The 26,012-nt window shown below is 41.3% G+C and overlaps 1 protein-coding gene across 1 annotated transcript in view; it reads right to left on the bottom strand.

Annotated features, from left to right (window-relative positions):
* The window catches only part of LOC132480775 (zinc finger protein 160-like), a 70,850-nt gene that overhangs the window by 38,984 nt on the left and 5,854 nt on the right, over positions 1-26,012 (bottom strand). The window contains 5 exon segments of the mRNA XM_060085200.1: positions 10,352-10,447; positions 11,697-12,544; positions 12,713-13,290; positions 19,218-19,344; positions 23,476-23,566. Coding sequence (XP_059941183.1) covers positions 10,352-10,447; positions 11,697-12,544; positions 12,713-13,290; positions 19,218-19,344; positions 23,476-23,490 — 1,664 coding nt within the window. The 5' untranslated portion in view covers positions 23,491-23,566.

Here is a 26,012-nt window from a genome sequence, read left to right on the forward strand (position 1 = left end):
GAAAACATTTTAAATATGCTAATATCCCTATGTAAGCATCATGTTTCAATTGATTGCCATTTCTCTATGGATGAAATCTTCCACCTGTAGGGATGTAGGAAAACATACTTTGTAGTAAATGTTTAATAACAGATATTGCCATAAAAATATTGAGGTAGAAATGAAGTTTCTAAAAATATTGAGGTAGAAATGATAATCTAGTTTTACTTTCTTTAGGGTTCATATTAAAGAGAATATACCTCCCCACTAAATGCCCTTAGAAATATGGCAAAGTTAATTATTCCTTAGATGAAAATAAATCCCAATGTCTTCTGAATAGTATATATTTTATTTTATTTATTTATTTATTTTTTAAATGAACGCTTATTCCTTTTTTTTTTTAATTTTATTTATTTATTTATGGCTGTGTTGGGTCTTCGTTTCTGTTCGAGGGCTTTCTCTAGTTGTGGCAAGCGGGGGCCACTCTTCATCGCAGTGCGTGGGCCTCTCACTATCGCTGCCTCTCTTGTTGCGGAGCACAGGCTCCAGACGTGCAGGCTCGGTAATTGTGGCTCACGGACCCAGTTGCTCCGCGGCATGTGGGATCCTCCCAGACCAGGGCTCGAACCCGTGTCCGCTGCATCGGCAGGCAGATTCTCAACCACTGCGCCACCAGGGGAGCCCTGAATAGTATATATTTTACAGGCTCATAAGAGAACTTTCAGCAATAGAACACAAACAGCTAAAATACATTACAGTTTAAAAATCAAAGGTAAATTTCTAATTACTCTTATAATGAACATATAGTGAATTTGAAGTTGCATTATATTTAGTTATTATTGACTTAAGTATATTATGATGTAAACAAGTTTTTCTCAAAGCTATTTGAAGGTAATTCAGCACAAGTGTGGAATAGGATAAGCGTTTTGCAAAATAAGGCAGTTCTCATCAAAGGAAAAAATTTTTTTCTCTTATTGCCCTTCCTCCTTTTATTTTATCTATATGAAGTGATGGATGCTAATTAAACATATTGTGGTAATCATTTCACAATATAGGGAAGTCAGACTATTTTGCTTTACACTTTAAACATATAGTGATGTATGTAATTGTATAGTTTATACAACTCACTGTGTAAAGAATTGGTTTTAAAACTGCAAATAGTTAAAACACGTTAGCAAAAAGAAAGAACAATACAATTTATAACAATTTTTTAAAATAAATTTATTTATTATTTGGCTGCGTTGGGTTTTCGTTGCTGTGCGTGGGCTTTCTCTAGTTGCGGCGAGCAGGGGCTACTCTTTGTTGCGGTGCACAGGCTTCTCAGTGCGGTGGCTTCTCTTGTTGTGGAGCATGGGCTCTAGGTGCGTGGGCTTCAGTAGTTGTAGCACGTAGGCTCAGTAGATGTGGCTCGCAGGCTCTAGAGCACAGGCTCAGTAGCTGTGGCGCAAGGGCTCAGTTGCTTCGCGGCATGTGGGATCTTCCCGGACCAGGGCTCGAACCCATGTCCCCTGCATTGGCAGGCGGATTCCCAACCACTAGCGCCACCAGGGAAGTCCAATTTATAACAATTTTGGAAACGTTTTGCTCTTTTTGAAGCAACGGTTACTGACCTAAATTATCACTTGCCTTAGTCCTCCAGCCTCAGACCCTACGTCTGGTCCCTGAGTCTCTGGAACTGAGCAGATTGTTGAATTTGGGCTTTGGAGTGAAAGGGGAATGGAAATGGAGAAGCTATTCTGCAGGGTGTCAGTATGAAATAGCCCATTCGACCCAGGGAGAGTTTTGTATTTCTCATCCTAGTGTGTAATACAGAGACAAGTTCAGTTCTTATTTCCTACTGCTGAAATTAATTCTAATTGCACAAAATGTTCGTGGAGCCAACCATGCCCACCAGTCTAGGAGACCCACATTTCCAGAAACCTGAATAACTTTGGCCTTACTAGCAGGACATGAGAGCAACCTACTGTTACAAACAGCTTTTATTTAAACCATGTTCAACTTCTTTACAGGAAACAGCTTAGTTGCCGACCTAACTGGCCCCCAAAATCGTAAGCTTTAACTTAAATTTTTTACAGGCTGCAATTTGAAGCAAGCCCGTCAAGTACAGGGAAGCACTTTCTGGGCCCTCCCCCTTCCCAGCCCTCCCGCGTTCCCTTCCCAGACCGGGTTCCCCTCACCGCCCCGCAAACTCGGCCATAGCGCTCCGTCCAGGCCACGCCCCGGCCGGTCGGCCTCTTCACCAGGCGCATGCGCAGTTCTCTACGGCCGCGGAAGTGGAATTCTTGGAACGAAGTAGCAACGCAGTTTCTCTTTGCTAGTTGAAATCTGTGCTTCGCGGTCCCTTTACTCCATCCTCAGGGTTTTGGAGTCACTGCGGTCTTTTAATTCCCACTCCCGCCACTCCTCCCTATGTAAATCACTGTTACAGATCGCGGACCGTTTCCCTTTGGGTTTCAAATTTCTCTGAGGCCAGTACCGAAACCCTTGCCTGTTCTGCTTTCGGTGCACGTAGAAACCGCCTTTTGGGACATTTTCCTGCTTAAAACCCTAGTACCTCCGCATTTGGCAAAACTGGTTCTATGACCTTGCCTTTATGTGAGGGGAGTGAGAAATTAAGGGAATACATGGCTATGCGTGGGAAGGTAGTAGAGAGGAAAGTCAGTAGACTGGAATGGTCTCCAACATACATAACGAGCAAAGTATAAATATGATATACATATAGCACTTTTTGTTGTAAAAATACACCTAAAATAATATGAAGGGTATCTTATTTATTTATTTTTGGCTGCATTGGGTCTTTGTTGCTGCTCGTGGGCTTTCTCTAGTTGCAGTGAGTGGAGGCTAGCTACTCTCCCCTGCGGTGTGCGGGCTTCTCACTGCAGTGGCTTCTCTTGTTGTGGAGCACGGGCTCTAGGCACGCGGGCTCAGTAGTTGTGGCTCGCGGGCTCTAGAGCGCAGGCTCAGCAGTTGTGGTGCATGGGCTTAGTTGCTTCACATGTGGGATCTTCCCAGACCAGGGCTCGAACCCGTGTCCCCTGCATTGGCAGGCGGATTCTTAACCACTGCACCACCTGGGAAGTCCAAGGTATCTTTCTAAAAAAATATTTGGCTGGGTTGGTTCTGGATCTTTAGTTGTGGCATGCATATGGGATCTAGTTCCCTGACCAAGGATGCAACCCGGACCCACTGCATTGGGAGTGTGGAGTCTTAGCCACTGGACCGTTAGAGAAGTCCCAGGTATCTTTTTTTTTTTTTTAATAAATTTATTTTTGGCTGCATTGGGTCTTTGTTGCTGCGCCCAGGCTTTCTCTGGTTGCTGCAAGCAGGGGCTACTCTTAGTTGCGGTGTGTGGGCTTCTCATTGCGGCTGCTTCTCTTGTTGCGGAGCACGGGCTCTAGGTTTGCGGGTTTCAGTTGTGGCACATGGGCTCAGTAGTTGTGGCTCGTGGCTCTAGAGCACAAGCCAGGCTCAGTAGTTGTGGCGCATGGACTCAGTAGTTGTGGCTCACGGGCTCTAGAGCGCAGGCTCGGTAGCTGTGGCACATGGGCTTAGTTGCTCCGCGGCATGTGGGATCTTCCCAGGCCAGGGCTCCAACCCGTGTCCCCTGCATTGGCAGGCAGATTCTTAACCACTGAGCCACCAGGGAAGAGGGAAGTCCCAGGTATCTTATTAAAAAAAGGAAATATGGGACTTCCCTGGCAGTCCAGTGGTTAAGACTCCGTGCTTCCACTGCAGGGCAGCGGGTTGTATCCCTGGTAGGCAAACTAAGATCCTAAATGCAGTGTGGCTCGGTCAAAAAAAAAAAAAAAAAAATATATATATATATATATATGCTTGGGAATTCCCTGGTGGGCCCTGAGATTTCACTGCGGAGGGCCAGGGTTCAATCCCTGGTTGGGGAAATATGATTCTGCAAGCCACACAGTGCGGTCAAAAAAAAAAAAATGCTTGAGAATGGATTGTAATGTGGATACTTGTAGTACATATATTTAATGTAATTTTGATGTTTGGGAGTCAATATTTTGTATGTGGACAATGAAAAAAGAAAATTAAAAATGATAATATAAGAATCATTTCATGTCCAGAAACATATAGCTTTCTAGAATTCCTTGGCAGTCCAATGGTTAGGATTCCAAGCCTTCACTGCCGAGGGCCTGGGTTCAACCCCTGGTCGAGGAACTAAGATCCTGCAAGCCCTGCTACCGGGCCAAAGAAAGAAACATAACTTTAAAATAACATTTTAAGGGGGAGTTCCCTGGCGGTTCAGTGGCTGGGACTCTGCGCTTCCACTGCAGGAGGCACGGGTTTGATCCCTGGTCGGGGAACTGGGATCCCACAAGCTGTGCAGTGGGGCCAATAGAACTGTTTTTAAATGAATGATTAAACAAATAAATAATAAAATAAAAATTAAAGTAGCATTTTAAGTGCCTACCCTCAATTGAATATATTCTGTAGTTTCAAGGAAAGCTTATTTAATTCTCTATTCCTCTATAGGAAATACTTAAGGTAGCTTCTCCAATTCTGATCATCCCTCAGATATAACAGGTATGTTAATATCACATAGTAGTTTAATATTAAATGTGGAGTTAATAAGAGCACTCATCGAAAAGGAACAGCAATTTACCAATACACTAAAAGTCTAAGGGCTCATTTGATGTCTTTGCTTGGCTTTTTAGCCCTCAGTGTGAACTTCCTGTTTGTGGTGGGACTGAAGTATTAACTGAGCTCATGTAGTTCTGAGGCTTCCTTCCTCAGGTGAAGGCAGCACCATGTAACTGGGCAATTTTAGTAAGGTTATTTTACAAATATTCAAAGATAAACCAGTTGGAAGTGTTAAAACTGAAAACCTGTAGTCAACCCAGTGTAGTTAGACAAAGAAGGTAATATATTTGTAGCTGAATCAAAATTAAATGGACACTCTAATGGAAAGAGGCAATGTATGAGAGAAGGAATGAGAGACAATGAGTTCTCACCTATAACCTTGACTTTGGGAGGTTAAGGTGGGCATGAAAAAAGAAAAGGTCATTGAAAATGTACCAGTCACCTTTTTACACGTTTTGCTATGTAACAAGTATTCCTGAATTTTCAATGTCTTACAACAACAAACATCTATTTTTCCCTCACATCATATGTATCATTATTCACCTCTTGCTTGTTTGTATAATTTGATTCTGTCATTCAGCATAAAATTTCAGTCTATCCAAGACCCTTCTTGCAGTAGAGAGAAGATAGGGTTATACGAAACAAACAGAAGTTTTTTTTTTTTTTTTTTTTTTTTTTTTTTGCGGTACGCGGGCCTCTCACTGTTGTGGCCTCTCCCATTGCGGAGCACAGGCTCCGGACGCGCAGGCTTAGTGGCCATGGCTCACGGGCCCAGCCGCTCTGCGGCATGTGGGATCCTCCCAGGCTGGGGCACGAACCCGCGTTCCCTGCATCGGCAGGCAGACTCTCAACCACTGCGCCACCAGGGAAGCCCAAAACAGAAGATTTGAAAGCTTCCATTTAAACTTGAAACATGCCTTTCTACTCACACCAAATTGGCCCAGGAACTCAAAAAGCCAAGCTTGCATAAAATGGGCAAGGAAATGCAATGTTCTCAAGTGAAAGGAAGGGTTGCCTGAGTCAAGTGGCCAAGACTGATATCAAAGGGCAGACATGTATGATCTCACGGAAGGGTGATAAATGACTGTTAATAATATTAGTATATATGATAACTGCAGCTTGTCTCAGAAATAATTTTTCCCTCCTTTGTTCACATTAAATAAAACTACTGATTATTAGATAAAATAGGGGATATCACTACAGAACATGCAGACAAGAAAAGGATAGAAATGAACTATTACAAAAACTCTATACAGTATTACTTAAACAAACTAAGATGAAATGGACTGATTCCATGAAACAAGTAACCTAAAACAAATCACCAATGTGAAACAGATTATTTGAATAACTACCTTGAATTACAAAGTAAATTTTAAATTTCAAAATCCCCACTACCCAAGAAAGAAATCTGCAAGCTGAGATGGTGACTGTAAGATCCTAGATAAACTACTCCATAATATGGCTGTTTCAGTATCTATTTGGTATAGTCTGGTGGCCTGCTGGGGCCGTGAACTGACACCAGCCTTTCCTTTGACAGCACATCCTAGGTGAACAGCCCAGAGTCACAGGGATATGACTCCCTGGACTGCCCTCGTGACAACCACACTCCCCCATCACCCCCTGCCTTCCCCTGGTTCTTCTTTAAATCTGGCTCCCCTTCCCCCACTGAAGCTTAGTAATTCCTTTTCTTTCTGGTTTGAATTCACCAATTCCATTTAAACAGCCTATCCATGGACCCTAAAGAAGGTTTACGCCCCAGGTCCGGCCCCATGCTCTCTGCCTGGACCCTACCTGGACTTCTTACATGTTCCCTCCAGCTATACCTTGTAGCTCCTCCAGAATCTGTTAGTAATAAACGTCTCCATTTCACTTTCTCTTGCAGTCTTTTGTGGAGTTGTTACCTAACTTTCAACACACAGGGGCTCAACTTTACAAAAGGTAATTTAACAAAGTCACAACGATGGCATTCAACAATTCTATCAAGTTTATAAAGAAGAATGACCAGTAATTCCATTTTTAAACTTTTACTGGAGTATAGTTGATTTACAATGTTGTTTCAGGTGTACAGCAAAGTGAATCAGTTATACCTATATCCACTCTTTTTTTGTTGTGTTTTTTCAGATTTTTTCCCATACAGGCCATCAGAGTACGGAGCAGAGTTCACTGTGCTGTACAGCAGGCTCTAAAATTTCTTCTTAAGACAAGAAAAGGAGGGAGTACTTGTCAACTCAATTTATAAGGCCAGTATTACTAGGATAAAAAACTAAACAAAGTTAATAGAAAAAAAAGAGAAAGTAAACAAAATGACCAATTAAATCCTACATGAAGATTCAAAAATTCATCATAGGGCTTCCCTGGTGGCGCAGTGGTTGAGAGTCTGCCTGCCGATGCAGGGGACACGGGTTCGTGCCCCGATCCAGTAAGATCCCACATGCCGCGGAGCGGCTGGGCCCGTGAGCCATGGCCGCTGAGCCTGCGCTCCGCAACGGGAGAGGCCACAACAGTGAGAGGCCCGCGTACCGCAAAAAAAAAAAAAAAAAAAAAAAAAAAAAAAAAAAAATCATCATAAAATATTACTAACAGAAATGAATCATACACAGAAAGAATTCATATTAAAGATAATATAAACCAGGGAATTCCTTGGCTTTTGCTGCCGGGGCCCGGGTTCAATCCCTGGTTGGGGAACTAAGATCCCGCAAACCACATGGTACAGCTTAAGTAAGTAAGTTAAGTAAGTTAAGTAAGTAAGTAAGTAAGTAGGTAGGTAGGTAGGTAAATAAATAAATAAATAAATAAATAAATAAATAAATAAATAAATAAATAAATAAATAAATAAATATCAAGATCACTTATCAAAGAAAAATACATTATTCTTGGTTGGGAGCAAATTCTATGTGGAGGATACTGGGTGTCAGTTGACATACTAAAAGTAGCACAAATGTTATTTTCTCTGCAAGATCTTCTGGTTCTGAATGTGAACATATCAATAGGAAAGGGCAGTACAGCTTCCAGACACTTGGGAATGGAGAGTCTCTCTCTGTCACACACTATAATTGGAATTCTGCAGTCTATCTCATTCATCCTTATAATTTCTTTCACTTCACTGCATGTTTTTTCAACTCCACACACTTGATTTTCAAGCACCTGACCATAGCCAACTCCCACAAGAGAGATTTCACGTCACCATTTTGCCATTCCAGTTTTTTCACTGAACTAAAGCCCTAAAGTAACAGTTTTTCTTCATATTTATAGTGCACCTACTTTGTACCTGTCATTGCCTTATGGGCATTATCATGTCACAGAAGTCCCAAAACAACCCACTAATTTACATATCCCATGCTATAAAACAGGAGAAATATATGCGACAGAAAAAATTATCGCTAAGGAAACAATTCAAAACATTTTTTTATTACAGTAGAAAACAACGTAACACATTGTGTACCAGCATAATTTGAAACTCAAATTTTAATAGCATTTAGAAAATTGCTCTTTGAGTGAACTGCTTAATTATATTATCTAATAAACATTTCCAAACATTAACTTTATTAAACTAAGGTAAAAATATCTCTGACAAGTTATCCAAATAGGATTTTACGAGCATTTTCAAGAACAATATTGAACAATGGAATGTATGTGTGCTGCAGATAAAGAAATGTAAGAAATTATTAGCATGAAGAAAAAGTATGGTTTGCCAAGTCAAGAACTCAGGCATTTCAAGAGTAAGCATTCAGTGCTTGTTTTGTTTTCTTTTCTTTTGGGGGGAAGTAGAGAAGAACAGCTTTATTGTTCTTCTGCCAGGCAAAGGGGCCACAGCAGGCTAATGCCCTCAAAACTGTGTGTCCCAACCTGGAGAAGGTAGTGAGTTTTATAGTAATGGTTCAGAGAGGGCGTGATCAGCTCGTGGACATTCTTTTGATTGGCTGGTGGTGAGGTAAGTGGGAGCTAACATCCTCAACCTTCTCCTTCCCACCAGTCTGGGGTGTACATGCTTGTGGGTAGCACACGGTTAATTTCTCCCACCTGGTGGGGGTTTCAGTATCTGGTCTCTGGACTCGCTGAGCCTCAGGTTCTTTGTGTCTCAGCGCAGAAGGAATTCAGCGAGAGGTAAAGTGACAGGCAAGAAGTAGACTGATTAATATAGGACGCCTGTGAGGGATACAAGTGGGTAGGCGAGGGGGGTCTGCCTCAGTGTTTTATTAGAATCTGACTTCATTGTTTCTTTTCTTTTTTTTTTTTTTGGCTGCACCATGCAGCTTGTGGGATCTCAGTTCTCCAACCAGGGACTGAACCCAGGCCCACGGCAGTGAGAGCTCGGAGTTCTAACCACTGGACTGCCAGGGAGTTCCCCTGACTCCATTTTTTGATGTTTGACTATTGACACCTCTTAATCCTCAGGAAAACCTCTTCTTATTCAGCCTATCTGGACAAACTGATAAAAAAGCCCAAGGGCTCCTTCCTTTGAGAGAAACTGGACATTCAAACCATAAGCTTATCCTCCACCAAGCCTCGCTCAGTAATTAAATTTTCCTCTAATGTTAAATGCTTTCCCTTCAATTCCCAAGAATGAGTCTAATTTCTCATTAAACATAGATGCAAACACCACCAGTTCACATGCAGTGGCGGAAGTGACCAACTTTTCCGACACATTGTTCCTACCACATAATCAGTCCCTAGTAACCTGTCACTCTCCTCTCATGGCAAGTCCAGCCCCTTAACATCCTTACTGCTCTGTTCATGGTCATCTGGTAGAGCATTCCGTCCTATCACCCCCTAGAAGTGGCCTATCCATGGACCCTGAACATAACAAGCATGAGGAGTCAAGGCAGTTTTATATTATTCTCTGCCCCTCCCTGTTGCTAATTCACAACTATTCAATTTGGTAATTCAGGGCCCTTGTTTTTCCAGGGAACATGGATGTGAATGAACCACACCTAACGAAGTTGGCCCCCTTATGTTACTGATTCCTTCCCAGAGACAATCATCAAAGGCCTGTTATGAAGGCATAAGATCAACAGACTTCAAATTTCAGGTTGAAAGGCATAAATAGTAATGTGGCTTTTTCAATAAAATTCAATTAACAGAATATTTACAGTGAAGATAATTGGCCACTTACACACGTTATTCTTCCTGTCACATACATACCATTTTGTAATTCTTAACATACTGTGACTTGTAATGATTCTAAGGTACATACAATCTCACATTAATCCTGGAGATACACTTATTCCTAGTATAGATTCTCTGATATGTAGGCTGATTTAAGAATGGCACACAAAATTTACCTAACTCATTACATTTGTAAGGATTATCCCTCATATGAGTTCTGTGGTGAAACCTCAGGACGCATCGCTTCATCAAATTCTTTCCATGTTCAGTAAATCTCTATAGTTTCCGACCTGTATGAATTTTATCATTACACTAAAGGTGTAGATACCTGATGAAAACTTTTACAACATTTATTACATTTGCAACGTTGCTCTCCAAACTAAATCCTCTATGTTTCAGAAACTTCATCTTTAGGTACAAGCCTTAGCACACATATTAATTAGTTCGTGTAGTTCCTCTCAAAGATATATATTGAGAAGTCTGGTGAAGTGTGCAGCCAGGATAAAGCCTCTGCTCATACATTTGTAGTGTTTCTCTTCAATGGACTCTGCACTGTTGCCAAATACTTGAACTCAAGGCAAAGATTTTGCCACACTAGTTGCATTAGTAAGGGATAGTTCCAGTACCTTCCTATCTTGTGATTTTTGCGTAAAATCCTTACCACACACATAATTATTTCAGTGGTTTCTCTCCAGGATAAATATTCCAATATCTAGTGACAAGTGAGCACTAACTTGAAATTTTGCCACAATCGGTACATCTGTAATGTTCCGTCCAGTATGGATTATCTGATGATTGGCAGGACGTGAGCCCTGAGTGAAGGTTTTGCCCATTCATGGCATTTGTGAGGTAATCTCCAGAATTAATTCTTTGGTGAATGACTTCCTTGTCTAAGAACTGGTCATACTAAACACACCTACCCGATTTCACTCCAGAATGATATTTTCAGTGAAGCCTAAGACGTGGACAGCTGCTAAAACCCTTGCTTAAAGTTCGTCGTCTATGTGGATTACCTGACAGTAAGATAAGCTTCTAAGTACACTGACGGATTTTTCACATTCATCATATTTGTCAGGCAGCTTTCCAATATGAAACTTCGGTGCACCTTAAGGTATGAATTTTGACTGAAGACTCTGAGAAATTCAAGACATTTTTAGAGTTTCTGTCCAGTATAGATTATGTGATGGTGAGGCTTTGCCACACTCATGACATGTGCATAGTTTCTCTCCACTATGAATCTCCCATGAATTTAAAGTGTCAATTTTGGGGCCTCCCTGGTGGCGCAAGTGGTTGAGAGTCCGCCTGCCGATGCAGGGGATACGGGTTCGTGCCCCGGTCTGGGAGGATCCCATATGCCGCGGAGCGGCTGGGCCCGTGAGCCATGGCCGCTGAGCCTGCGTATCCGGAGCCTGCGCGTCCGGAGCCTGTGCTCCGCAGCGGGGGAGGCCACAACAGTGAGAGGCCCGCATACCGCAAAAAAAAATAAAAAATAAAAATAAATAAATAAATAAATAAAGTGTCAATTTTGTTTTGTTTTGTTTTAAGGGTTTTTAAATTATTTATTTATTTATTTATTTATGGCTGCATTGGGTCTTCACTGCCACATGCAGGCTTTTCTCTAGTTGCAGCGAGCGGTGCGCAGGCTTCTCACTGCGGTGGCTTCTCTTGTTGCAGAGTATGGGCTCTAGGCACACAGGCTTCAGCAGTTGTGGCAGGTGGGCTCAGTAGTTGTGGCTCATGGGCTCTAGAGCGCAGGCTAAGTAGTCTTGGCGCATGGGCTTAGTTGCTCTGCAGCATATAGGATCTTACCAGACCAGGGATCAAACCCGTGTCTCCTGCATTGGCAGGCAGATTCTTAACCACTGTGCCACCAGAGAAGCCCAAAGTGTCAATTTTGAGTGAAGACCTTCCCACATATATCACGTTAATATGATTCCCCATTTGTATTTATTACCTGATATGTAGTGAGAGTTGAGATCTAAGTAAAGGTTTTTCAACAGTCTTTACTTTTGTAAGGTTTCGCTTTTCTATGGACACTCTGATGCTTTGAAAGGTATGCTTTTCGACTAAAGCAGCTGCCACACTCACTACATTTGTAAGGTTTCTCTCCAGTATGAATTCTCTGATGAATTACGAGATTTGAATTCCGATTGAAGACCTTGCCACACTCACTACATTTGTAAGGTTTCTCTCCAGTATGAACTCTCCGGTGAATTGCAAGGTATGAATTATAACTAAAGACTCTGCCACATATATCACATTTACATAATTTCTGTCCTGTATGGATTATCTGATGTCTCCTGAGGTTTGAGCTGTGATTAAAGATTTTGCCACAGTCTTTACATTCGTAAGGTTTCTCCCCAGTATGAATTCTCCGATGAACTGAAAGGTATGAATTTTGACCGAAGAGTTTGCCACATACATCACATTTATATGGCTTATCTCCTGAATGGATGATTTGATGTTGTATGAGGTGTGAGCCAAAATAAAAGGTTTTGCCACACTCATTACATTTGTAGTGTTTTTCTCCAGTATGAATTATCTGATGACTGACAAGGGTTGATCTAATACTAAATACCTTACCACACTCATTACATTTGTAAGGTTTCTCTCCAGTATGAATTCTCTGATGACTTGCAAGGTTTCCTTTTTGACTAAAAGCCTTGCCACACTCATTACATTTGTAAGGTTTCTCTCCAGTATGAATTCTGCGATGTTTTGCAAGGTATGAATTCTGACTAAAGACCTTGCCACATTCATTACATTTGTATGGTTTCTCTCCAGTATGAATTCTCTGATGAGCTGCAAGGTATGAACTTTGACTAAACACTTTTTCACATACATCACATTTATATAAGTTCTCTTTTGTATGGATTACCTGATGTCCAGTGAGGTGCAAGCCATGATTAAGGGTTTTGCCGCACTCATTATGTTTGTAAGATTTCTCTTCAGTATGAATTGTTCGATGAATTGCAAGGTCTGAATTTCGACTAAAGACTTTGCAACATACATCACAATTAAATATTTTCTCTTTTGTATGGATCAACTGATGCTGAGTGAGATTTAAGCCCCGATGAAAGGTTTTGCCACACTGATTACATTTGTAAGGGCTTTCCATGCATGCACTCTGGTCTTGTGTCAGTACTGAAGGATGCATAAAATCATTCTCATGTGAATTAGAAATGGTGGTTTGGACAGTAGGAGAAGTTCCTTGAAGTGGTGAAAATGAGGTACTAATGCTGATACTCTTGTCAGCTTGATTAAATTCGTCAATTTTCTCTTCGCTTTTGAAAATACGCAGTTCATCCTGAAAGCTTAATGCCAGCCTGTTTTCAATAGGCTTGATTCCTGCAACACTTCTACCATGTCGATCTCTCTTATCAGTCAGCTCTTTGTTATGGTTTATAGGCATTCCTTTATAATCTCTTTCCTCATCTCTTGGCTGAGACTCAAAGTCATGTATATTTTCCTGGATTTCCCTGAGGTAAAAATGCTTGATTTTATTCCTTTCATGTCTTCCCAATATCAGTGTTTGGAATACTTCTGCTCTATCAGTGTTTGCATTTAGTTGTAATTTCTTGATCACATGTACGTGAGAGATATCTACAAGATATAAAGAACCATAAGTATCCTATTCACCCCAATTCATAAGTAAATAGTTCATGTTAATACATGATATTACACCAAAATTAGTACTTACATAGAGTTATGAAAATTCCCAACCATGATATTAAAACCTTTACAAACACAAAAGGAATGATTCTTTACTAAAGATAAAGTGATCCGAGTAATTCCACTTAAATTTAGGGTACCCAATTTTCAAACAACCTATGATAAAAATACTCACATTGGAAAAGCTTCTGTTAGCTATCAAAGAAAGTGTATTTGTCAACCATGACACCAAAGCACATACCAATTATCAGTAAATATACTGGTGCCTCGTAACTGAGGAGAAAAGAATATTATACTATACATATATTGTGCATACTTGTTAAATAGAAATGAATGCTAACAAAACAGACAGTAAATAATTTTAACAGTAAATAATCCAAGACTAACTTATTCAATGAATAATCTCACGGAGTGGCGGTTTCCAATTGGGAAACAAATATAGCATAGAGAAAATGGTGAATATGATAAAACAGTATTTTAAAAAACAAAATGTTCTTCTAAAAACGTGCTGTAAATCTATGTACCCAGGAAGAAGCATAAAACATTCTGAAAGACCACCTTCTGTATATCACAATTAAATATCAATAAATGAAATATTCTCCAGTTATATTAATAGCCATTAAATAGAACAACTCCCTACCTGTTCAGTGCCCTAAAATATCCAGTTCATTGGCTCCAAAATATATGTAATGAAGAGAGAGCAATTTGCGAATTTATTTAACTAGGTTCATACAACAAATTGCAAAAGAAAGGCATACAATATATAAGGCAAAAAAAGGGACATCATAATAAACATGCCAGAATATTAATATATCTTTTTTATACAAAAGCCACTTTTGATTCATTAATATAAAAAATGCACTATTTCTGGGAATTCCCTGGCAGTCCGGCAGTTAGAATTCAGCACTTTCACTGCCACGGGCCCGGGTTCCATTCCTGGTTGAGAAAGTAAGATCCCGCAAGCAGAGTGGTGTGGCCAAAAAAACAAACAAACAAAAAACCCCCCCAAAAAACCCCACTATTTCAAGCCATCTAACATTACTAGTTTCTTTTGAAAGGCTTGAGGAAAATTATCAGAATTTTTTAAGTAAGGAAATTGGAATCACAGGTTTATGTACATGACCCCAATTGATGCAGAAAGTAGTGAGAACCATGATGTGAACCTTGACCAACAGACTGAGACAACATATTCTTAAACATGACCGCCCACCCAAGCAGTACAGATTACAAAATACTACAACAAATATCAGGAGTTGAGAAAGAAAACTTCAAGGGAGATGCAAGGAGTGAGCTGGATAACTACTAAGGTTATTCAGCCACCCCTCCTGGAAATGGTTTCTGAGTCATCACAGCTACACAGAAAATGATTTAGGTTGTGTCATGAGACAGTTATTCAATATATAAAGAGGCATTATTTTTACAGTGTGAGTGATGTGGAATGTGGAGGAATGGGTGAAGGAGTGCTGTAGAAATTGGGAAGTTCAGGAGAATAACTTAAATGTGCTGGGAAATAACAATCTCTCCATCCACATCAAGGTACCATGGAAGGAAAGGTCAGGACTGAGAAAGGGCCTGAGTGGAGCACAGAATTTTTTAACTATGGGAATTACACTATGAGTATGGGAAAAACTGAAAGAGATTTAAACACTGTAGAAAGAAATTAACTTTAAATCTATTACACTATTTGCTATGCAAGGTATCAAATTCCAACAGCTGTATTTCCATGCACATATTCAATAAAAACATATATAATAGTCAAGGAGATGGTGCAATAATGTTCTTAGCAGAAAGCAGAAGAAAAAACCAGGAGAAGGCCACCAGAAGGAGACGGATCAGTCTATTCTGTACACACACATGCAGAACAAAGTAATCAGATCAACACTACTGTAAAGTAGGGAGATCATGATTTCAGAATGAAGAGCTCCTGGCTGGGTGAGCAGGGTTTGTATGGGGAAACAAAGATAGCAGAAAGCGTTTGAGAAAGCCTGAGCAATTTCAGGAGAGGATCACAATAGTTAAGTAAGCAAAGAAAGAAAAAAGTGTTACTAACTAAAATATAGATTACATAATATAATTTCATATATAAAATGTTTATGTTAACACTCCTTGTTATTAAACATGACAGTGTTCTTTTAGCTGGCCTCTCTAAATACTGAAAATCATATCATTAAATTTCTTAACACAAACTCTGCAAAGAAAAACAAAACCATGAGGAGTGATGTCAACAGAACAGTAAACCACAGGCACTCATTAGAGCCATGAGGAAGCCAAGTTAAAAACAATAAACAAAAAAGAATTTGGGGGGCTTCCCTGGTGGCACAGTGGTTGAGAGTCCGCCTGCCGATGCAGGGGACATGGGTTCGTGCCCCGGTCCGGGAAGATCCCACATGCCACGGAGCGGCTAGACCCGTGAGCCATGGCCGCTGAGCCCGCACATCCGGAGCCTGTGCTCCGCAACAGGAGAGGCCACAACAGTGAGAGGCCCGCGTACCTCAAAAAAAAAAAAAAAAGAATTTGGGAAAACTCTACAAACCAGTAAAAAAAAGTGGCAGCACCAGGCAATTGCCTATCCTGAAAACACTAAACCGAAAAATGTAGGAAAGTTCATGACAATTTCCTGGCCTGTGACTCCCCACCTCCTTCTTACATTGCATTGAGACTGAACTGGAAGGAGCCTCCCAATTACCAGAGGTGTCCTCATGGGGAAATGCTAAAAACATGATAAAAACACTCAATAAACCAGAAATAGAAAAAAATGACCTCAACATAGTAAAGGACATGTATTAAAAGTCCACAGCTAACATCATATTCAATGGGGAATGACTTAAAGCTTTTCCTCTAAGATCAAGAAAAAGACAAGGACACTTGCACTCAGTATTTCTAAAAAAAATTACTGGAATTCCTAGCAAGTACACGTAGGTAGCAGAAAAAGACATAAAAACAGTTCCAATAGCAAAAAGAAGCAAAACTATTTCTTTTAACAAATGAAATGCTCTAATAAGTAAAAAACCCTGGGGAATTCCCTGGTGGTCCAGTGGTTAGGACTCCATGCTTCCTCTGCTGGGGGTCCGGGTTTGATCCCTGGTGTGGGAACTAAGATCCCACAAGCCGGGCAGCACGGCAAAAAAATAAAAAATAAAAATAAAAATAAAAAAATAAAAATTTGATAGAAATAATGAACTCAAAAAGATGACAATATATAAAACTGACAAACAAAAATCAATACTGTTTCAATACAGTGACAATAAAAAATCAAGAAGGAAATTCAGAAAACAATTCCATTTACAATACCATCAAAAAAATAAAGTATTTGGCAAAACTTTACAGAAGGGAAAGATATATGCACTATAAACTAAAAACACAGCTGAAAAATATTTGAAAAGACACAAATTAATGCAAAGATATCCCAAGTTCATGGATTAGAAGTAAATATTGTCAGTATGTAAATACTACCCTAAGTGATCAACAGATTCAACACAATCCCTAATAAAATCCCAATAGTGTGTCTCAAAGAAACAGATAAATCCATCCTAAGATTCAAATGCAATCTCAAAAGACACTCAATAGCAAAACCAAGGTTGAAAATCATGAAGTCGGAGGTTTCACAATCATTTCAAAATTCTTAGAAACCTAAATTAACCAAAGCAGTATGGTACTAGCATAAAGACAGAGAGAGACCAGTGGCATACAAGAGAGACATGAGACATAAACTCTTGTGTCAGTGGTCAAGTGATGTTCCACAGGAGTATCAGGACCACTCCGTGGGGGAAGGGCGGTCTACTAAACAGAACGAATTATGGTTCGGATGGAAGGTATCACTCCACTTCATACGTTCTCTAATTTAGATGTTTCAAAATTAGCTGTTGATGTAGAAAGAACAATAGCACACAGGTGACCCCCAAATGGTATCCACGACAGTTTACACAACAGCCTCACAAATATGAGGATGTGAACTTGGGCAGTGTTATCCTGAGGAGAAATTCCTATTCACTGTTTACTGAGGGTGAAAGGGGATGGTCATAGTACATATGAACACCACTATCACAGTGCCCTTGAGACAGGCTTTTGTGACACTGCTCAAAACCAGAAAAAAACCTGGAAAGATGTATCAGCCAGGCTCTGGTGATGCTTTCTATTTTGTATCATAGAATGTGCACACCACTTCACTATGGCTTTAAGTGGTGATTTTCTATATCGCAGGAAAATAGTACAATATATGAGGGATAGTATTCTCATTCAAAAGTATCTGTCACCCAGTAAACCCACCCTATAGAGAGCCCACCAGAAGGTGTTGATTAACGAAGGGTGGATTATCACACCAAAGATTCTGGATAAAATTTCATAGCCTAGTTCTATGTATTTCATAAACAAGTTTCAGAGGCAAAATCACACAAACTTAGGAGAGTATGAAATCAGGAAGAGAATACATTCCCAGACTAGGTAGAGCAGTACAGGAGTGAAAAAAAATATGAGATATGTGTGTCAGATATCATAGAACCTTCAGATGGCACAATGTGCTCTAGCCACAGATGCCAAACTAAGAGCCGGAAAGATACATATATGCTCCTCAGTAGAATTGGGGATCAGAGATGATCCCTCTGTCCACTGTCCTTAGTTTTCCTAAGTAATAATTACAGAAGATAGAATGCACCTCCCTGTTACACACAAGCCTGAAGAATGTGGCCAAAGCAGAACAGAAGAAATGCAGGAGGGATCTAAACAGGCAGACAGGGCTTGAGACAGCTCCATGCAGGTTCTGAGATGCCACATGGAATCAAAGAGCGGCCAGTGTCTCCCATCTTCTGAGGAGGTCTCCTAAAAACATCAAATGGGGATGGAACTGGGAAAGGTTCAGGGATTGGAGTCTGGAGGCATCAGCTCTTATCTATGTGGACTCAGAACTGAGCATCCAATGGAATGAAGTCGAGGAGAGATGAGGGGGCAAGAGGCCCCTCTGAAAAAGTCCACCTCATGCTCTGCTAATTCAAGCAACAGGAGCTCACAGAAACCAGATGGCAGAGTGTTGCAGATCATGATAAAGACCTTGCCTTTGTCTCTGGTGGAGCTGCAGCACCACTGGAGGGTGAAAGAATACATTTTACATGTGGAAGGACAAGAGGGATAAGTTACAGAGAAGAAAAATTTCCTCTGAGAGTTCAAATAGTAAGTAAATTTTTGTATTCCCATAGAACTCTCTGATGAGGGGAAAGTCTCCAAACACTATTAATAATGAGGTTTCCCCTCAGCGCTTCTGAGATCTGACCTGTGTTCACACTTTGATACAACCCCAGAGGTATTCAGATCAGTCTTCACAGCCCAGGGCTCTTTCTCTTGTTACAAAGTGGGTAAAATATTCAGATAAGAAACAGAAATTCCTCCACATAAGAGGAAGGAAACGTGATTTGCTGTGGCTTTTCCAGAATCCTGGTCTCTTGCTCAACTGAGAACTGAGGTGACTACAGATGGAAACAGAAAAATATTTCAAAAAACTGACCTGCTCTTTACCTCCTGAATACACAGGGAACAGTATAATGTGCAGAAACGTAGCTCTTTTCCTAAAACTCCTAAATCAAAAGCACAAGGGTAGGAAACAGGAAAATGGGCATATTAAAAGTTTCCCATTGAGCTTTATATATATGTAAGCTCTGGCACAACTCCTGATGTATCCTGACGTGGGCAGGTCATCAGAGGAAAAGGTAGATTTAAACTCCTGATGCTGCATCCTGAAGCTTTCCATTTCTGAATCAACAAGGATTTCAGATCAGTCAAGCAAAACAGGGGCTCCCAGGAGGCACAGAATGGAAAATGCAAAGATACATAGGGGCAGAACCCAATTTCTGGAGGGAAGTTATCCTCACCCAGGGAGACCAGGTTCCTGTAGGTCTCCAACATCACGTCCCTGTACAAGGCCCTCTGAGCAGGGTCCAGGCATTCCCACTCCTCCTGAGAGAACGTGATGGCCACATCCTTGAATGTCAACTGTGCCTGAAATGAAAACACATTTCACCAAGGGGCCATGAGAAGAATTCTTATTTTCACACAAAATGAGAAGAGGTGAAAAGATCAAGTTGAAGTATGTATTCTGATAGATCCATATAAAGATATCTGGGGAAATTATGGGTCTCTAATTTTAATTTCTTATGCTTTTTCATAGAGATTATGATAACCTGTAATCAATGTGTATTTTTCATTTTTGTGGACAATACATGAAATACATATAAATAAAATTCAACAATGAGTTCTCTATCCAGAAGTGTTAGATTATGTCTTACACACTGAGTGCTATTCAAAATCCAGATGAACTACACTATGAGTGGTGGCTTTAGAGATGACTAAGTCCACAGTGCTTTAAAAAAGAATATCAAAATCTTAAATTACAATGACGATAATAACAGCAATGACTAAAGGTGTCTGAATACTTCACAGATGCTAAGCATTACTCTAAATGCTTTATAGATATGAACTTTTTTATCAACATTGTAGCTCAGTAAAGGAAGATCTGTTCCCATCCTGCAGAGGAGAAAACTGTCAGAGACATTTGGAGAAACTCAACTTAGTTCAAGCTAAGAAATGATACGGCAAGCACCTGAATTAAGGTGGATGCGGTCCTGAACTGAAGATAAAGAAGCAAAACCTGAAGTAACAGAAGAGCTTTGGAAGGACATTGCCAGAGGATTCTCCCAGAAAACTTGAAAGAAGTTGAACAACGTGAAAGGCAGTAAAAGGTCATTATAGATGTAGGCACGTGCGTGCGCGCGCGCACACACACACACACACACACACACACACTACGTTAGTAATCTTACTAGTATCTGAACCATTAACAGGATAGTGTAGGAAAAATTCAAGGCCGTGTAATATATTTATGATATAATTTCAACTGCAATAAAATACAGTACATAGTTATAAAATTATGATGTCTTTTATCAAAACCATGGACTTGCACATCCATGAACTCATGGACACACATGTAAATGCACGAATAACTGAAACGAGAGAAGTTGTCTCTGGATATATTATTGCATGATTTTTTTCATCATCATTTTTATTTACGCGAATTGCAGCATCTTTGGAACAATGAAAAAGTATCAACTGTACTAAATGGTACTAACATGAAAAAAATAGGATCCTTTAACTGCAATCTCTATTGAATACCCATATATAAATACAATTTAAACCACAATATTGACATAGGTAGGTATTAACAAATGCAAAGCAGAGTTTATTTCTGTATTCCACACATAAAACACTGACTCAAAATTAGAAAAGTTATTACTATTATACATTAATTTAAGGGATTAAGAAAAAAATTATCACAATAGTAAAGTTAAAATCTACTTGGAGAATTAAATATCATGACTAAAAAGAATATGGAAAAAAGTATATCGTGGGCTTCCCTGGTGGTGCAGTGGTTGAGAATCCGCCTGCCGATGCAGGGGACACGGGTTCGTGCCCCGGTCTGGGAGGATCCCACATGCCGCGGAGCAAATAAGCCTGTGCACCACAATTACAGAGCCCTAGCACCACAACTACTGAAGCCCGCGTGCTTAGAGCCCGTGCTCCACAACAAGAGAAGTCACCGCAATGAGAAGCCTGCGCATCGCAACAAAGAGTAACCCCTGCTCACCGCAACTAGAGAAAGCCCACACGCAGCAATGAAGACCCAATACAGACAAAAGTAAAATAAATAAATTTATTTTTTAAAAAAAGAAGCAATGGGTCGAAGAAATCACAAGGAAATTGTAAAAATATCTGAATGGAAATAAAAACACAACATACCAAAATTTATAACAGGCAGTCAAAACCATAGTAAAAGGGAAGTCTCCAATGCTAAGTGCTTACAACAAAAAAAGGGAAAGATGCAAACCCTGTACTGCTGTTCAAGAATGTACTGAGAGTCCTAGCCAGAGCCATTAGACAAGAAAAAGAAATCAAAGTTATACAAATTGAAAAAGAAGTAAAATTACCTTTTTCTCTAGGTGACAAGGTTTTACATGTGCAAACCAAAAAGGCTCCATGAGAAAACCACCACTTCAAAAAACTTCAAGGACTTCCCAGTTGGTCCAGTGGTAAAGAATCCACCTTCCAAGGCAGGGGAATTGGGTTCAATCCCTGGTCAGGGAACTAAGATCCCATATACCACAGGGCAACTAAGCCTGCACGCCTCAACGAGAGAGCCCACGTGCCGCAAACTACAGAGCCCACGCACTCTGGAACCCGTGTGCCACAACTAGGGAGAGAGAAAAAAAAACCCGCACGCCACAACTAGAGAGAGAAGCCCATTCGCCACAACGAAGAGCATGCGCCTCAACGAAAGACACTGCATGCCATAACAAAAGATGCCGCACGCCTCAATGAAGATCCCGAGTGCCACAACACCTGACGAATCCAAAAAAAAAAAAACCCAAAACAAAACAAAACAAAGAAAGGAAAAAACAACTTTGGAAAAATTGCAGCAGGGAATTCCCCAGCAGTCCAGTGGTTAAGACTCTGTGCTTTCACTACCATGGCCCTGGGTTGAAAACCTGGTGGGGGAACTAAGATCTCACAAACCACAAGGCATGGCCAGAAAGGAAAAAAAAAAATCAGCACACAAAAATCCGTTGCCTTGGGCCTCCCTGGTGGCGCAGTGGTTGAGAGTCCGCCTGCCGATGCAGGGGAGACGGGTTCGTGCCCCGGACTGGGAGGATCCCATATTCCGCGGAGCGGCTGGGCCCGTGAGCCATGGCCGCTGGGCCTGCGCATCCGGAGCCTGTGCTCCGCAACGGGAGAGGCCACAACAGTGAGAGGCCCGCATACCGCAAAAAAAAAAAAAAAAAAAAAATCCGTTGCCTTGGTATACACAATGAACAAATTCAAAAGAAAGTTAGAAAACAATACTATTTACTATAGCATCAAGAGACAGACTAGGAAAAAATTACCCAAGGAGGTGAAAGACTTGCACACTGAAAACTACTAAATGTTGCTAAAAGAAATCCAAGGATATACAAATAAATAAAAAGACACCCTATACTCATGAATTGGAAGAATTAATATTCTTAAAACGACTTTATTACTGAAAGTGTTCTATAGAGTCAATGGAATCCCTGTCAAAATTTCAAAGGCAATTTTCCCAGTTAAAAAAAAAATCATACTAAAATTCATAGGGAATCTCAAGGGACCCCCAACAGCCAAAATACTCTTGAAAAAGAAGATGGACATCATTTTCAGATTTCAAAACATATTACCAAGTAATCAAGATGATGTGGTACTGGTATAAGCACAGATACATAACCCAGTGGATACCAGAAATAATCCAGTGAATATGTATAAAATGTACAGACAAGGGTGCAAAGACTACACAAAGGGGAAATGACAGTCTCAATTACAAACGATGCTAAGCAACTATATACAAACCAGCAAAAGAATGAAGATGGAACCTTACTTGCACCAAAGGTAAAAACTTCTGTAGCACAGGATACAATCCACAGAGTGAAAAGACAACCTCTGAGGAATGCAGGTGGTGAAAGTGATTTAAAGAATTTCCCACTGTCAGAGATTTAGGTTGATTTCATAGTTCAAACTCAAGAATGGAATAAAACATTCCCTGGTGATCCAATGGTGAGCACTTGGCGCATTCACTGCAGTGGGCCTGGGTTCAATGCCTGGTCGGGGAACTAAGTTCCCACAAGCTTTTGTGGGGCATGGCAAAAAAAAAAAAAAAAAGTTAAAAAGACAGAACAAATTACCTCTCACTGGTCTGTTTTCCAGATTTTACCAGATACTGTACACATTAAGGTCCAGCTTCTTTATCGTGCTAGACAGAGAGCAGACAGTGCATCCTGATGGGGCCCTAAGCAATCCCTGCTGTCCAGTAGCACTGACACCATGTCTCCAGTCCATGGGTGTGAAGCCCTGCCCAGGACTAGGCCCAGTGGAGCCTCTTCACAAGTTCCAGGTCACCGGGTCATGGGGAAATGGGATCTAAGTGGAGATGTCAGGCCCTGAGGGAAGGACCCAGGTGAGTGTGAATGTACAGGTGTCAGGCAGGCTACTTCAGAGTCAGAGATTAGCGAGTCCAAAGAAGGGCATTTCAGGAAGGACAGACAGAAGAATCAGCTGAGAAAATGACTTTACCCGAGAAAGAGTCATTCCTGACTCCAGTTCTTTCTTCTCCCTCCTCTTCAGGGCTTCTTTCTCAGACAAGAGTCTTTAGAGGTCACTGGACCTGAAAGTGGAAAACAGGCTGTTTAATGCTTAGAATCGACACACCCCCTTCCTGAGTCACCACCACACACACAGGGAAGCCCTCAGCATGTGGAACAGACAGTCCTCTGCTGCCCACTGTCCCTGGAGGGATCAGGACAGTAAACTTCTACACAGACTCTAACAGGTGAGTTTCCCACCCTTTCTTCAGATCTCGCTCCCCTCCTGGCGAGGCCCTCACGTACCCAGCAGCAGCGGGCACCTCAGCTGCACCCGACGATCCCCTGCAGGTCACAGACCAGCCCTGATCCATCCCCACGCAGAGCAGAACCCTCACCCTCAGCCCAGATCTCAGCCCTCAGGAACGGGGGGACCCAGAGTCACGATGCTCAGTGATGGATCCAGATTGGAATATTCTCGGGAACCTTAACTGTTGTTGAGGTTGGACCCCCACACTGACAGTATGAAGAGGAATCCCTGGTCAGAGGGTACAAGACATGTCTATACAAAATTCTTCATCCATCTAAGGAAACGCCTGGGTTGAGCAGCACGCAGGAGGCAAGCCCAGCACGGCCCCCACCTGCTTTTCATTTTCCAGGTTTACTGAGGCCTAACAGAACAATGGTGTACGTATGAGGCATCTAATGTGCTTATTAGACAGATGTATACACTGTGTAATAGTCACAAGAGAGTGCTTCACATGTCCATCAACTCACAACGACCATTTTATTTCTGTGTGCTAAGAACAGTCAAGTGTTACTCTCTCAGCAAATACCAGGTATATAGAAACACAGTATGATTAACGATAGCACGATGAACATTAGATGAACATGTTGCGAATATTTACCTGAATATAATGATTTCATTTCCTTTGGCTATCTAGACAGAGGAAGCTCTTTTTTCCGTAATAGCCATACCATTTACATTCCCACAAATGAAGCACAAGTGTTCCCTAGTCTGTGTGTGTGTGTGTGTTTTGAGACAGGTAGGGAGAGGACCATAGAGGAACCAGCACTGGCCTGGCAGCAAGAAAGTAGCGGCTACATCTTCCCAAGGATGTGCCTCTGTACTACTGATCACTATGGTATTGCTGGCCCTCTGATTCTCGGAACAATCTCTCCCTACACTAAAGAACTTAGTGGCCCCTCTCAGGTTCTGTCCACAGAAACATACCCAGCAAAATCTCCCTAATGAAAACCTTCTGCCATTTGAAGCTTAGTACTCATAATTTCCCTTCTGGACTCAAATGAACTTACAAACTTTCATGGGGTTCAACATAGTCTCGATAAAACCCATAATGATCAACTCATTGTGCTAGAAAATACCAGAAATCATGCCAAACTCTAATAAATCATGCCAGAGGGAAAAATAGATATAAGACACCCAAGGAACCAGTAGGTGCAAAATACCATATTTTCATTCACAGTAACCACAGCCCAAACTGTGTCATCTTCAAAAACTACATATAAAAGAAAGATGTTGGGCTTCCCTGGTGGCGCAGTGGTTAAGAATCTGCCTGCGGATGCAGGTTTGAGCCCTGGTCCGGGAAGATCCCACATGCCGCGGAGCGGCTGGGCCCGTGAGCCATGGCCGCTGAGCCATGGCTGCTGAGCCTGCGCGTCCGGAGCCTGTGATCCGCAACGGGAGAGGCCACAACAGTGAGAGGCCCCCGTACCGTATGTTTCCAACGACGCACATCCCCCAGTGAGACCCAAATATCCCCCAAGGCAACACTCCAATTCCCCTTTCGTTATGTTTCACAGTGCAACTGAAAATTTCTTTGTCTGCAACACAAAATACTAAAAAGTACCAAAGGTAAACAATAAAATGACCTCCATATTAGTCTAAAAACTGCACAATGATTCCTCTCTTTCTCTCTCTTTTTTTTTTCTCGAGCAGGAAGGATTTATTACTTGCAGCAAGTAAGGAGAACACCAGAGATCTTTCCCAAAGCAGTATCCCTGCACAGTGATTCTTGACCTCCCAGAATACCCAACACAAGTCACTTGCAGAGTGGATGCTGTAGGGCACCCTCTAGCTCCACTGCCTGAGGACAAGGCACCCATCCTCCTGCACCCAAGAATCCCTGTGGGCTCAGCTCAGGCCATACTTCTAACATCGGAGGAAAATGATTTTCTGTGCCTAAAACCACTGCCTTCATTCCTCCTCATGTATGGCCATGAAATACCAGATTAAACCAATGAATGGAAACCTCAGTCTCAGCAGCTACGTCCCAGGGAACCTGAGCTAAGACACTACGGCACCGCAAACCATGCAATGCACCCACAACTACCTATAAACCCAATTCCAGGTGCTCCAGCCAGAACTGAGACATTACTTGCCAGGAGTTCCACACACCCCTTGAGCCCAAAAGGGACAAATGCACACACCATTCACCGGGCTCATCTTGAAGCCCACACTGGCTGCCATATCCCTCCTGCAGGCTCTCCTCCAATTTTCCCATTGTT

Source organism: Mesoplodon densirostris, chromosome 19 (assembly GCF_025265405.1).
Source record: "Mesoplodon densirostris isolate mMesDen1 chromosome 19, mMesDen1 primary haplotype, whole genome shotgun sequence".
NCBI classification, from domain to species: Eukaryota; Metazoa; Chordata; class Mammalia; order Artiodactyla; family Ziphiidae; genus Mesoplodon; species Mesoplodon densirostris.